We start from the raw sequence: 15,493 nt of genomic DNA, 5'->3' as shown, positions 1-15,493 counted from the left end.
TAGAAGTGGATAATATACGTCACTTTGTAGAGAATGAAAGTTATAGGAATAATAATAATAATAATAATAATAATAATAATCTGTCAGATGTTCTGCTAAATCTTTTAGACAAATCTCAGGTAAAGCTACAGCAGTAATATCACTGCTGTGTCATATATATATATTTGCTATTAGAAAGAATTACACAAGTTTGAAGATTTGTGCTTCTGGTGCAATTTTTGACAGACAGATGAAAAATTAGCTCTGCCTTTTCTCCAGTTGTATAGGTCACTATCCTGAAAGTGGAAAGTGACAATGGTAAGGGCGTCTGCCAAGAATTCTTCACTTTGTGTGTGTGTGTGTGTGTGTGTGTGGAAAGGGAAACAGAGTGAGACGGAGAGAGAAAGAAAGAGTGTTGTCGTTTATTTGCATCTCTGAAACGAGGCCAACGGCTTTCTGCTCAAGAAGAATAGTTGGACCTTTTACAAGAAACACATATAACACCTACAAACCTGTACATAGTGCAAGACACACACACACCACACACACACACACAGAATCTGAATTCTCAGCACCAGATCCCCCCTGAGAGAGCAAAGCCAAACAATCTTTCATCATACCTGTGTGATGATGCTTTCTATCACCTGAGAGACTTTTGTGCTGATACCTTAAGAGCCTCTCGCATCTGTGTTTGTATATCACTGGATCTTTGATTAGAATCCCAAGGGACTCTGACTGAATTCTATTCAGAAACCCATACTGCAGTTCAGTGGACCCTGTACAGACTTTCACACGGCTTCATTTTTTAAAACAATAAATCAATTCTAATCTCTCAAAACTATAGATCATAAAATGCAATTAAAACTCTTGCACAAAAATCTTTACTCCTTTCCCTCACAGTTTGCAATGCTAATAGTCTGTTCGATGGTGATATAAACAGTATTTATTTATTTATTTTTGCTTTGTAGTTCTTTAATGTATGTGTGGTCTGTTTGTCAGTCAGCGCGTTAATCTGTGATCGCTGCAGATATGCCGAGCTTGGGTTCACATGCAGAGCTGCTCTACCACCAAGCTTTCCTGAATGTTCGAAAAAACATCGTTTCCCAAGTGCCTGTCGTTGGTATGGATCAGGTCATGTGATCAGTGCCTGAAAGGGCTCCTCCTGGCAGCCTTGTGTATTAGAGTGCGGGTCGTCCCCATTGACTTGGTCTGCTGCTGGTGCGATCAGCCCCAATTATTTAAATTCAAGTTCGCCTTAACCTTGAAGGAGGGAGAGAAAAAGATGTATTCCAGCTCAGCAGTCTCCTGACACTTACACCTGTCATTGTATTACATTTCTTTGTATTAGCATTCAGCGTTCAGACACCCAACAGCTGTCAGAGAGAGAGAGAGAGAGAGAGAGAGAGAGAGAGTTCATAAATCTCTTTTACAGCATATCAATTATTTTCTGCACTGGGACCTGGATCTGTGTCTGTGTATGATGCTTTGTGGGGCACAGATTGTTTGAATAAGGTCAGATACGTCTGTCAGATATGCACATTTATTAACAGAGAAATAAGAAATTCATAGAAGATGCCTCTTGGAAAGAAGGGAAGTTGCTTTTTTGACATAAATTGACAGAAAGGTTCAATGGCCTATAGTGCATGAACAAAATACAAAAACATAAAGATATAAAAAGTCCACAGAGCTGTATAGTGTTGTTTCACAACGACGCAAGACGACAAACAGAACACCCTTGTGTTTTGAGTCAGCAATCCTGTGGCCAGATCAAAAAAGTTCAGAACCTCTGCCTGAGGCTCAGCATTGCGTCCAATTTTAGAAGAGTGTGCAGTGATCTATATACACCGCGAAGTAACATCTGTCAGTCAGGCAGCCCATCCACAGTCAGTGTGACTTCAGTGGTGCTGTGTCTATATGAGCCACAGGAGGACTACCTGCTAAGCCAATGAGCTCCACTTTTGACTCACTCAGAACTTCTGTAATAGAGAAATCTGAAACTGAAGGAAAAAAACAAAACAAAAACAAACCCCCCCCTCCACCAACAAGAAAAACTGGCCAACGAGGTGGCGGAGGGGGAGCTTTGGTGTCTTTTTTTAATGTCACGGCATTTCTCCAAATACAATATCCAACAGGGTTCAGGGAATTTGATAAATTGCACTTTCTACTCAAAAATGCCATGTAACCGAGTTAAAATAATAGTGAATATTCCTGCACGGCACAGTAAGGCATAGCAATGCAAAACTCCTGCAATGCACAGTCAGTCACAACAATTTGCGAAATTTGGCATGTCGTAAATCACATGATAGAAGCGATGTCAAATCTTAGCTGAAGCCAAAGCCCTGAGAGACTGTCATGCGTGCACGCTTTTTGACCCTGAAAAGATCTCAACAGTCCCATTATGTCACATGTTATTACATGTTATTAAACACAGTGTTATTATTAAATGTTAATTATAAAAATAATAATTGGTTACATTAACATCCGCTGCATTACATGCCAGACTCCCCATATTAGTAGAAGGTGAAGCAATGAACCGAATTTTTTATTATGGGAATATTTTACTACTGCAAAATAACTTTCGTTTCAGTGGTTGTATTGCTACTCACTTCTCTTCTTAATCTAAAGAGGATAAAGAGGATAACAGCACCACTGAATTCTGGAAAGGACTACTAGGCGAAATGTTCGCTGGAAGAAATTTTAACTAGAAGACAAATTCACAAACAATAAGACGTAAGGTTTTCATGAGAAAAATCTTTGGCTCACAAGATTATTGTTATCAGTATTTCAGTAACGTTTGCTTCAAACAGTAAATTTAAAAAATGAACTCTATTTTCTTGACCTTCTTATTAACCGTATTCTTCTTGACCTATGCCCTTTTCTAATCCGCAGAGCAAGGAAAATAGACAGGAGGTAGACGCAGAGACATGCAGAGTGGGAAGATACTGCCCACTTCTGGGTCGAAGAAATCGCAAGAGGACGATCCGCCGGGGAGGAGCAGCTCAGGAACAGTGGGACTCAAGAAGATATCGTTAAACGCCTTATCCGCTACAGAGACCCGTGCCATAAAAAAAGAGTAACAGTTACAGAAGACCCTGCCAAATCCTTTAGACTGTCAAAAGCGGCGAATATTGTTATTCACGAATATTCTGCACGACTCCTTTACCAGCGCGAATCAATGTCCGGATATCAAAAAAGGCTTAAACCTGCATGCGTTTTCATTTTTGCGTGCAATACTGCCTAGCTATAACAAGAGGACATACGAGACCGAAGCAACGTGGTGACTTTAAAGTAATCAACAGGAGAGAAGAACCTGTGTCAGACTCTTATTTTAATAAGTGGGGAGAGATTATCGGGGTTTTTTTCTCCACTGGAGGACCGCTGGGTTCCACTAAGCGCACCGTCGTCACCACGAAGTTCTCACAACGTCTACAGAATGAGTGGTAGGTGGTTGTTGGCGTTGTCTTCAGGGGCACGACCTTTGCCCTCCCTCTCCCAGCCCTGCCGTATGCGGCCGACGGCACGGTCGACGCACGGCGTGATCAGCACCGCCTTCAGCGCTAACACTACGCAGGGCACCACCAGGGCCAGCATGTAGCTCCTTGGCGTCAACCACTTGTAGGCGGACGGCTGCAGGAAATTGTCCCAGCCGTACAGGAAGGTGTGAGCCGTGCACAGTAGCAACGTCGTATGACCTAGTTTAGACTGGGCAGACACGGGACAGGAGGGAGCTTTTTAGTCACAAATGCTAACGAGTTAAAATCTATTTGCATAAAACCCCCATTTAGCGTTATGCTAATTTTGTTATTCTAATTGGTGGGTACTAGCTTCAGTTCATCGCTATCCACACTGCTGTCATTGGTTGAGCTATTACTTTAAGGCTAAAACAGAAACCAAAAGCATTCCGCCCAGCGACAAGAACACATTGTGTAATCACTACAGCTTTCCTACATTTGCATACACTGAATCTCACTGTATAATTGCTAATTTCACCACTAGTCATGGTTTATGGAATAGCGATAAAACGTTGGTCTAGATACCTGTATGAAGCCGAATTCTCTCCAGTTGAGAGAGTTGCTGACGGATGGGAGGGACGTGATTCCCAGTAAGACAAACAGAGCGAATCCCAGCATTCCCATGGACAGGTAGGCGTCGGAACGCCATGCCATCACGTTGTTGAACTCTAAGGTCTTATTCTCTTGCATCTAAAACAGAGTAATTTACCAGTTTAAGTCTGGCAATTATCAGTCACATTAGAAGTAATGTGTATGGGAATGCCCATGCATACCCATGTGAAAAACCCATGTTTAAAACTGGTATCTGATTCTCAATAAAACCATCTACAGTAAATCATGACACTTGCATTCACAATACCTTCTTTGTCTCAGTTAAACCTCTGACAATCAAAAACTGTTGACAAGTACCAACTGTGGTTGACTTTTACGTTATCAGTTTCAGTCACAGCTTTATATTTATTTAGCTGTATTTATTTAGCTGTATTTTTGCACTGCATTTTCAGTCATGTATTATTAAGTTGTTTTAGGGTAAGGTCCCAGATGAGTGTTTTTAAGTGATAGCACATGAGGAGCATTTTGGTTCATCCAAAGTCATTATGTGCTAATTGTAAAAAAATAAAATGGAACAAAAGACCTCCTACAACAATAAGCAGCACAGTTTCATTCACAGCTAAAAGCCTCTTGATGCCCTTCCACGCACACACCCCTTCTTTCCTCAGGCTGTCATCGCTTGAATTGCTTTGGAGGCGTTTTGGAGCTAACGGAGCCTCAGCGATACGACAAATGTGTTACAAAAGTGCCGCACCGTAAATAAAACAAAATAAAATAAAATACGGAGCCTCTCGTGACGGCACGCAAAACCCTGCATTCACCGCGGCGCTTTGCTACCGGCCGACCGTGACGGGATCCTTCCGCCCGTGCCGGGCGCGTCCTCACCAGGCCGACGTAGATGGTAGCCCTGCGGTAGAAGACGTAGTATCTGATGGGAATGACCAGTGTGTAGAGCACGTGCAGAACGGCGAAGGCCAGCGCCAGCAGGCCCAGCTGCTTCCTGCACAGCATCCAGCGGTCCAGCCAATCGGGGAAGCGGCGGTACTTGGTGCTGTTGCGCAGCTGCAGCACGGCCGCCATGGCGCCCGGCAGGTAGCACAGCGACAGCATCACCAGGGCGACGTCGGGGAAGGCCTTGTTGGCCAGGGAGATCATGATGCGGAAGGACCTGTCCTTGCCGTCGGTGACGCGGGCGTGCACGACGTCGCGGATGACGTTGTAGGTGAAGAAAGCGGCAAGCAGGCCGGCGCCGAGGCGGAGGGGCAGTCGCCACAGCGGGAACAGCTGCAGGGGGATGTCCTCCAGCTCGGACGCCGCACGCAGGGAGCCCCGGTCCAGCGGGGCGAGCCCCAGGCCGTGGGCGATGTCGGCCACGGCCTGCTTAGCACTGGCGCAGTCGCCGCAGATTAACACCTGAGAAGGGATGGATATATGCAGATATCAAGATACGGAGATACATGGATGGATGACAGGACAGACAGACAGACAGATAAGCTCAGAAATCAGCACTGTTCTTCTAAATAGCAGAGCAGTGAACATGAGAGAAATAGAAGTCTGGCCATGTTATCTGTTTTCCTTTCCTTCAGGCATTCAGTCCGTCCACCTTTATTGCGTTCGGAACAGCGGACATTTGGATTTGGATTTCTAATGTGATGACCTAGATTGTTCCTCTCTGCTTCCTGATCAGCCTCAACTAATGTCCAAATCTATTTGTGATAGAGAGACTGTGCAGGCATGGTAACTGGGTAACTGTTACCCAGTTACCCAGTAACCATGCCTGCACAGTCTCTCTATCACAAATAGATTTGGACATTAGTTAATTTACTACAGATAAACTAGTCAAGCTAGTCTTTGTTTTCCTTCATCCTTCACATAAACTAGTCTAGCTAGTCTTTGATTTCATTCATCATTCACGCACACACACACAAACACACGCACACACACACAGAGTGATAACAGACTTTGGTCAGTGACTCAAAGACTCATAATTGCTTGCTTGGGTTAAGACTTCATGAACCTTATTCTCTGAGCCCCCCTAAAGATGAGTGTGATTGTTCCATCACGTTGACCTCATTTCACAGATTTAACAGCACGCAGCTACAACAGTAACACACACGCACACACATGCACACACACACACACACACACACGTCCATGTTGCCCTGGCATTGCGAGTGCTTCTTTGTTCTGCTCGGGGGTTCTATGCTGTATTTCTGCTCTGCTCACTGCGGTGATGTGATAGTACTTGAAGCATGAAGGCTGAATCTTTGGTGGCTCCATGACAGCTGAGAACAAAATTTGGGTCTCACGTTCACTCTCGGCAGATACGGCCAAAGGTAATTTAACATGCGTGACAGCGTGCGCCATGCTCAGACAAGAGCTCCTCCATAAATACAGGAGTAGACAATACCAGTGGACTATGTCATTCCGGGAGAGCAGTCTAAAACCCAGGGGTGTCAGTCTTTCATTAATTATTACACCAGTCTGGCCTGTGAGTTCGTTTTGGGCTGGTTATATTTTTAGATACTTTGCACTTTGACCCATGAACGACTGGCAAAGTTTTTGGATGGAATAAATGAGTGTTTTTATTTGATATTTGAAAAAAAAAAAAGTATTTATTTGTTAAAGTCTTTGCAGTGCATTTTCCACTGACAGTAACATTGTAAGTAGGTATAGGCAAGGCAAGGCTATTTGTGTAGCGCTTTTCATAAACTGTGGCAGTTCCAAGAGCTTAAGTAGTTAAAGCATGACATTTAGCCTGATAATCGAGTTTGTGTAATAGCTAGTCTGTGCCTGACACCAGCATGTGCACACAGCTGTGTGTGTGTGTGTATTGTGTGTACACCGCTGTAAGACTGTGTGTGCATTGTGTGTTGTGTTTATTGTGTGCGCACTGCTGTATGAATGCGTGTGTATTGAATGTGTGTGTGTGTGTATTGTGTGCACGCCACTGTATGGGTTTGTACCTGTCGGTTGGCATCCAGCCCCCCTGCCTGCAGTGCCCAAGCTGAGATGGTGTTGAAGGCTTTGATGACCACAGCTCCTGGGACCAGCTTCCTCAGGTATTCAGCATTGGACTCTGGGTACTGACCCCTCCTCACATTATTACTGATATCCACCAAGACTTTGCCCTCCAAAGCGGGGCTCAGCGATGCCAGGAAACCGTACTGCTCCCGGTGGACTGCCAGGAATATCACCTGTGCCTCCTGCAGTGCCTCCTCATGGGTCGTGACCTTTGCTCCCTTGGGCAGCAACGCTGATTTGCCTGGGTGGCGGGAGCCGTAGGTGACCTCGTAACCCGCTTGGAGCAAACGGAACCCCAGCGAGCGGCCGAAGTTGCCCGTGCCAAAGATGCACACGGCACCTTGCTTATGCAGGCCACTTAGCTCCATCATGGCAACCGAGTCTGGCTTCATAGCTGCACATATAAACAGAGGTTTTTTAATTAGGACTTCATGAACCATGAGCCATCCCACTTTAATGCTACGGAATAAGCGCCTGTTCTACCTGCCAACATTTAGCACAACTACAAAGGCTGAGAGGTTATTGTCGAGTAACCAGTTTATCACTTAGTTATATGCATGCGGCCAAGCTGAATTATCAGTCGTCACTGCCTTCTAATGAAAAGAGAAAAAGATTTTGAAATAATCTGGAGCCGCATTCATACACAGTCAGCCAGGTGAAGAAACCAGACTCCCTAATCCTTTCTCCATACTCAACACTCCGTACTCCGTACTCCATACCTTAAGAAGTTTATCCGAGGCACTCAGTTTGGGTTGGAGTGCTCCAACAGGTTTCTTCTAAGGCTCTAAAAAATGTTTCAGAAAAAGTTTCCCACTGCTTCCCTGGCAGAGCTCTTCGTGCTGGAAGTTGTCGGCTGGCTGCTTTGTTTTATTGCGCTGCCTCTGAGTTACAGTTGGCATTCATTTCCTTCAGCGGTCTGTCGTGCTGGCGCTGTGGTTCCCAGGGCCTCTGAGCTAGTTCCTGCTCTCCTGCACACAGTGATTCTCAACTGGGTGTGTTTTTCCTCCTGCGTCAGCAGTTTGCCCTACACACGCGCACGCACACACATCTGTGGGTTCCCTTAAAAAGCTTTGGGCATGACTGAAGGTTGCTTTCCTCCCCCCTCAATGTTCGTGTGTGTCTATATCTGCCTGGGGTGTTTGTTTTTGACTTTTGGTACTGCCCAAATGGGACGGGTTTAGGGGCGGTATTTGGGAGCATGTTAAAATGGCTTGGCTGGGTCCTTGGCTGCTGACCAATGTGGGAAACTCCAGATCTGTGTGCGTGTGTGTGTGTGTAGGTGTGTGTGTTGAGGAGAACACTGTGTCTGTTCTCTCGTGTTTTTAGCCAATGCTCTACTGGAAGTGGCATTGTGCAACAGTAGAATGTCAGCAGTACTAAAACCTGCCAAAACACAACAGTGCTCAGGAAGGTTACGTACACAGATTCTCTTCGGCTTGCATCATTTCCTACAAATTCCTTTCAGTCATAACCATCGTTTTTAATCATCTTAGCCCTCCGTGTCTGGCAGACATGGCGTGACCGGGCATTTATCCACCCGTCCTCCATCCAAACCCACAAAAAAAAAAAAAAGTTCTTCTACAAGAACCCGTCAGTGACAAAGAATAGAATCCTTTTATTTCTGCTCTGGATCCACAATGCACTGCACCCCTCAGCCGGCATGACCGGCCAACCAGCCGCGAGAAGAGGCCATGTTTTGACAGATAATTGTAGACTTAAGTTCACTTCACGGTTTCCTACAAAGGATCCTCACGTGTGTGGTACAGTCAGCCTTTTTTGGTGTATTACGGAGCCTGTCCTGGTCTAGCCACAAATTTGAGCACGTGTGCGAGCCTATTCAGGTGTTTAAGCTGGTAATAGCAGGCTGGATCAACCTCAGGTCAACCTCACCTGTAATCACGGATGCTCACACCCCATCTTCTTGCACACCATAAATGTGTTTAAGAGTGTTACAATGCATTCATGTGTAACGAGAGCACCAGCATGTGTGTGTGTGCTTGTGTGCGTGCTATGTAGTTGTACTACATAGCACACACATTTTTTCCCCCTCCTATGTGTATATTCCATACACACACACACACGCAAACACAACCTTTCTTTGCATGAAAATCTGTTTGGAAAAGCAAAAGTGTCTCCACCGACGTGTGCAACAAAATGTCAGGATTGTATCGATCTTTACGAGTCCAGCTTTCATATCCAAACTTGTGGCACACTGATGCCTAGAAAAGAAGGAATTAACCGCAACAGTGACATTTGGGGGCTGTTATTAAGGAGTGACACTGAATCACTGCCGTGAGCAATATTGACTGAGCTGTCATATGGAAATATGACTCGTGTTGCCGGCACCTTTAATCCTCAAACTTTCCCTTCCATAGTAATGCTACAGTAACGCCATCAAGGTACTGCATCCAGACTGACCCCCAAAACCACATTTCCTTAATACCATTTGTGTATGTCCCAGTAAAGCTGTTTGATCAGACTATGCTGCGTGTTACATGTCGTGCAAATGGGACAAAGTGTTTTTAGATAAACCTGAAGAAATAGAAGAGGTGAAGATGGATTGTTATTCATGCCATGTAACAAACTCCTTGGCAAAGCCTGCCATTCATCCATGTTCATTAGTTCCATATTAATCTGTGTGCGGTTGCCTGGAGCTAGCAAGCTCCGCCTCTGCCTGAATATTCACCGATATAAACACAGAAGATTTGCATAAAGCTCTGGAGTTAACTGGTGTGTTTACACATATTTGCATTCTGATACCCAGGCCTTTATGATCTAATCACGAAAACAAAAATGCATGTCAGTGTCTCTTTAATCTTAACCATGAAAAGGAGAAACTTCAGCAGGGGGCCCGCACTTAAACTCAAGCGCGCACACACACACACACACACACACACACACACACTCACACACTCACGCACGCACGCATGCACGCACACATGTGCACACACATCTAAAAGCCTTTTCTAATAATCACATTGCATTATTATCCATGATACAAAAACTTTCCTCCCTTAAGATGAAACATGTGCCGCACAAACAAAAGTCTTTTTTCTTTCTTGTTTGTACACGTAGCATTCATTTGCTGGACAGTGTGAGGTAATGTTATCCTCATTCTACTCACACACACACACACACACACACACACACACACACACACACACACACACACATGCATACACACTTAACTAACCCCTCTTCCAGGGTTTTCCTTCTGCCAAAATTCGCCACGTTCCAGAATCCTACGTGCCCTGTGGAATATTATACAACAGGCGGCAGCAGCTCCTCCCTTCCAACGCCCCCTCTGGGATGTTGTCACTCTCACTGCATCGTGTGCGACAGCAGGAGCTAACCATGACAGAAGTGCCACATGGTGCCGTAATCGCATGGCACCTGCAAAAAGACTCACTTGAAATTATGACACAGACACACACACACACACACTCAAAAACATACAAACATATGCCAGAATAACGTTGTGAAAGACCAGCTGGGATATTATCTCCCAGCTTGACTGACGGGTTGCTTGTTTGTTTGTTGTTTGTTATCCTCGTGCTTCTTCCCAGTCGTATGTATCTGGGGTGGGTATGTGGAGGATGGCTTGTTATGTTCCCGTGCCCAGCAGCCCTATGTGCGAGTAGCAGCAGTCCCATCCTTGGATAATTAGTACACTTACAGATAAAAGGGAACAATCACAAAGTCTGCGGTCCAAGTCACATAAGACTCAGGGCAGTGTTCGCCCTCACGAGCACACGCTGCTCTGTTCTGAACACATCGTACCGTATCATGGCTCAGAGCTGTCATACAGCTCTCCTCTGTAGCATATAGGATGAAAAAAATAAGACTTTGCTTTAAAAACAAATAGCAAGTCATCGGAAAGTTTTGAGTCCGAAGAACACGGCTAGTCCAAGTGCAGAAGAGGGTAGTGGAAATTCCTTTCCTGGCGGAATTCCTAACATCTGTTTTTGTACAGAACTGCTGGGAAAATATAACAAATTTACACATGGGTGTCCAGACCGTCCTGCAAACACGGACTAGAGTGAACACCATCCCATTTTCCCGGGGCTGATTCATTTGAGCAGGGGGCGTTAAAGGTCAGGTGAACCCTGCATGTCATATTTACAGTCCCTCACCACAAGGCTTTCCAAGACACATGCTGACCTATGACCTTTCTCCACATATACACGTTTATAGTCATAGAATGGGAAGAAACTGAACCTGGCATGGATTATTTGAGAATGTTGGAAGTTCTGCACAATTGAGTAGATTTGTTTTTGAGCTGTGCAGAATTTCTATGTGTCTGAACGGTGCACGTGTGTACATATGTGCGTGTGTGTGGATGTGTGTGTGCGTGTGTGTAACCGTGACACGACTCTTACTTCGGATTCTTACTCCAGCACAGTCGATCTGACACCAAACAATGATCATTAGGTTCAAATGTGGCACAGCAGGCTGAGGATGTTTAAAGCTGAGTGAGTTGAAGCCAGTAGGAGCTACAGCCTGTATTACACACCACACCATAACATCAGAGAACAAGAAAGCAACGGATGATGAGCATGACTCAGGAACAGGGTATTGTTTAATAGCTGGTTTTAAATCCTTTTCCGATCATTGACTGGTAGGAATGTGCAAGCCACAGACATTCTAATGTGTTAATACTCCATGGGGGGGAGTCCCTGCTTCAGGAAGTGCAATAGCTGGTCTCTGGGCACTGCGTTCAGGACCAAACACCACAGTCATTTTGTTGCATCTGCCTGTACAGAACAGAACATTCTGGCACAACATGTGCTTACAATGAAACAATAAGGGCAGTTGGAGATATTTATTTTCTGAAATATCAGAAAAAAAAAACATTGTTTATGTGACGGACGAAGGTTAAGCAGGATGCGGGGACGAGGCACGTTGAACACAAACATACATTTTTATTCAACACAGGAATCACACACAGACTACTTAGATCAAACACCGACGACTTTTACGATAGGAAATGAGACTTATATACACGCATGATATTTACACACAACAAGGATCAGGTGCACAACACAAGAGGGCGTGGCAATACGAACACACACACACACACAAACGCACCTGCACGCAGACTCAAGGGGGGAGGAGCCGTACCGTGACAGAGCCCCTCCTCAAGGGCGCGACTCCCGGCGCACCAGCCTACCGGGCTGCGGCCTCGAGACCCACGCCAAAAGGTGACATTGAAGGACCGGACAACCCGCCGCGGGCCAGCGCAAACAGGCTAGCCGGGGGAAGGACAGTGACCAAGACGATGCCAGACAAAGGGACGCACACACTAACGGGCATGGGCACACAGGGGGACAAAGTGACCGGTACATTTATTGTAATCGGGACAGACACGGTGACCGGGACAGACACATGAACGACACCACACACATTCAATAGTCCGGGGAAGGGGGAAGGAACTCCAGCCAGTCCCCCAGTCGTCGGCTGAGTCAAAGACTGACCATCCTGGCAGGAAGTGTCCCTCGCCAGCCTAGGTAGCGGCGACTGTCCCAGTTCTGGTACTGGTGCCACTGCCTTTTTGCCTGTACGAGGCTTGGGCGTAGGCGCATACGCTCTAGAGCTCCTCGCCTCAGGCGGGGGAGTGTCCATATTTGACAACAGTGCTTCCCTGATAGCCGCCTGCGTTCGCCAGCTCACGCCTGGCCGGCGTTCCCTGGGCGGTGCCTTGGGTGCTGGAGGCTCCTTGCTGTCTGAGCTTTTGGCGTAGCCTTGGGAGGGAAAATCCCTATGAGGATACTCTTATACCTCCATAGGAGCTTCCTCCTTACCATCGGAACCCCTTTCCGACTGCAGACAGACGTCGCTGCACTCCTCTGTCTCTCCATACTCTGTGTCTCCCATATGATCATCCAGGTAGGGATCGTACGACCCAGCAGAGTCCATCTCCGAGTACCGGTCCTCTTGGTCCGGCTGTTCTCCGCAGGACTCTGTACCGTTCGATCCCGGACCATACACAGGGCCCCCCCAAAATTGTTCAGCGGGTTCCTCCCTCCCGGTAGTTCCTTGGAGGGAGGCCAGGATGAGGGAAGGCCTCTCCGCTGGACAGTATGAGTCTACAGAGTCAGACTCCGAGTACTGGAAGTGGTTGTACCAGTCGATGTCACCCAGCGGGGTTCTGTACGCCTCCCCTGCTTCCGCACCTGGATCTGTAGCTGGAATCAGGAGGGTTCCCACGACTACGGGAGACCTCCCTACACGTGCTGTGGGAGTGTGTTGACTTCCCTTCTTCCCCTTCTCCTTTTAACCTTTCCCAGGCATCCTTGGTTAGTCGGTGTTTCCGTGACGGATGAGGGTTAAGCAGGATGCAGGGACGAGGCACGTCGAACATAAACATACACGTCTTAACACAGACTATTTGGATCAAACGCCAACAACTCTGACGATACGAAACGAGACTTATATACACTCATGACATTTACACACAACCAGGATCAGGTGAACGACACAAGAGGGCGTGGCAATACGAACACACAGACACGCACACGCACCTGCACGCAGACTCGAGGGGGGAGGGGCCGTACCGTGACAGTTTAAAAATCTTTATACTCTCTTGTTCTTTGTACCAATTGATTTTAACCAATTAATTGATTTTAGTCTTGAGCTAAATCATAGTGCTGAAGGTGGAGTATTAGTGGAAAGTCATTCTAGTCTGGTCTGGTTGCCACATTTATCTAAAAATAAATATTTCTGGGCATAAAAACAAACAAACAAATAAACAACCTCCCCTCCCCCATTGTAATTTCATCAGAAACTATTAAACACACACACACACACACACACACACACACACACACACACACACACACACACACTCACACTCACCCTTTTCTGAGTTTTGCATTGTTTAAATTTAAGAAAGAGATAGATAGCCTTGGTTTGCCCAAGTGGTTTTAAACTGGTTGCCAGATTTATCAAAAATAAATATTTCTGGACCTAAAAACAAACATTATTCATTAGAATAATAATTCATTGTCCCGAATTTCATTAAGTGACTGTTAATGCAGTAATGCAGAACACACACATACACACCTACCTGCAAAATGTACACACACACCACACTATGAAAGACTGCATAATTGTTATGCTAATTCAGAAATTGATTGATTTTAAACAAAAATAGCAGTGAAAGTGCTGATTGTTTCTGACCAGGTTTGAACCAGCACTGCTTCTCCTCCGAGAATTCTGTCACTGCAGGAACGGTTCTCCTAAAATCCTGGATTTCATAAATCACTGCTGCAAAACTAAAACCCATGAGCAATTTTACTGGCAATACCATAAACAAGCGTACATTTATTTCATATAAGCAATATATATATATATATATATATATATATATATATATATATATATATATATATATATATATATATATATTCATTCATAAATATTTATAAGGCTTCACTGAGAACACAGTGATGGGGACAGACTTATTTTAGCAAATATATGCAACTGCTAGAATGTCAGCGGGATTGACAATTAAAATGGAAGAGTCAGAAAATGATAAAAGCATATTATAATATAAATATAAATAAATGCCCAACTCACTATCCTGCAGGCGGCCTCTGTTTCATTCAAGCTCGGGTACCAGAGGCCTGGGAGCTTGAGGGTCCTCGCCTGTTCCCAGGCTTGCACTCTTCTGGATGGAGATCGCAGATGTTGTTCCTGGGATCGGCTGGAGCCACTCTCCCAGTTTGTTGCAATCTGATGTTGGAATATAATTATATATGCTTTTATAATATGTCTATATATATATATATATATATGTGTGTGTGTGTGTGTGTGTGTGTGTGTGTGTGTGTTTGCTTAGTAATTGAAGAAAAATGCCCACGCAGGTATATATACACAAACCTGTAAATGAGGATTAATATTAGAATGTGTTGGGCTAAACATAGTCTTCCCATGATGCAACATGATGCTCTCCCATGCACTGCTTGAGAGTTCTGCATGGGAGAGACACGACCATGGAGCAACGGAAGCTGGAGACAGAACGGCATTCTGCATGTCAGACACGTAATGAATATTCATGAACCAAGACAAACACACAGAATACCAGCGGGCTTTCCTGTTGGTATGGAACATGTGTGCTTATATGTGTATGTGTGTGTGTGTATGTGTGCGTGTGTTTGTCTGCGTGGCAGAGAGACAAACAGGAATGCAATGTAGAGGTCCGAAAACAACAGAGGCTGTTTTGAATGATGGAATCCAGCCACTATGGCATTCTGGGAAAGAACACTCTAGATAGCCTTCTCTGCTTGCAGATGCACTATGGGTTTTCAAACATTCCTGCCACCTAAAATGAACAAACCATACGAAGGACATACAAGCAGCAGGTATTAAAACTATACAAGGTGCAGGTGCTCCGACTCTGTGAGTGACGGTCTGTGTATTGTAGC

The 15,493-nt window shown here is 45.3% G+C and overlaps 1 protein-coding gene across 1 annotated transcript; it reads right to left on the bottom strand.

Annotated features, from left to right (window-relative positions):
- Nucleotides 1-1,503: 1,503 nt before the first annotated feature.
- On the bottom strand, nucleotides 1,504-8,192 carry steap4 (STEAP family member 4). The gene is made up of 5 exons (XM_027010810.2): nucleotides 7,787-8,192; nucleotides 7,010-7,461; nucleotides 4,929-5,456; nucleotides 4,017-4,181; nucleotides 1,504-3,681 (listed from the first exon to the last, which is right to left on the bottom strand). The coding sequence occupies exons 2-5, from the start codon at nucleotides 7,457-7,459 to the stop codon at nucleotides 3,406-3,408; spliced, it is 1,419 nt and encodes a 472-aa protein (XP_026866611.2). The 5' UTR covers nucleotides 7,460-7,461; nucleotides 7,787-8,192; the 3' UTR covers nucleotides 1,504-3,405.
- Between the last annotated feature and the right edge of the window lie 7,301 nt (nucleotides 8,193-15,493).

The sequence above is a fragment of the Electrophorus electricus genome, chromosome 5 (assembly GCF_013358815.1).
Source record: "Electrophorus electricus isolate fEleEle1 chromosome 5, fEleEle1.pri, whole genome shotgun sequence".
Taxonomy (NCBI): Eukaryota; Metazoa; Chordata; class Actinopteri; order Gymnotiformes; family Gymnotidae; genus Electrophorus; species Electrophorus electricus.
Note: the sequence above shows the minus strand (reverse complement) of the source record. Positions and strands in the feature narration are given on the sequence as shown.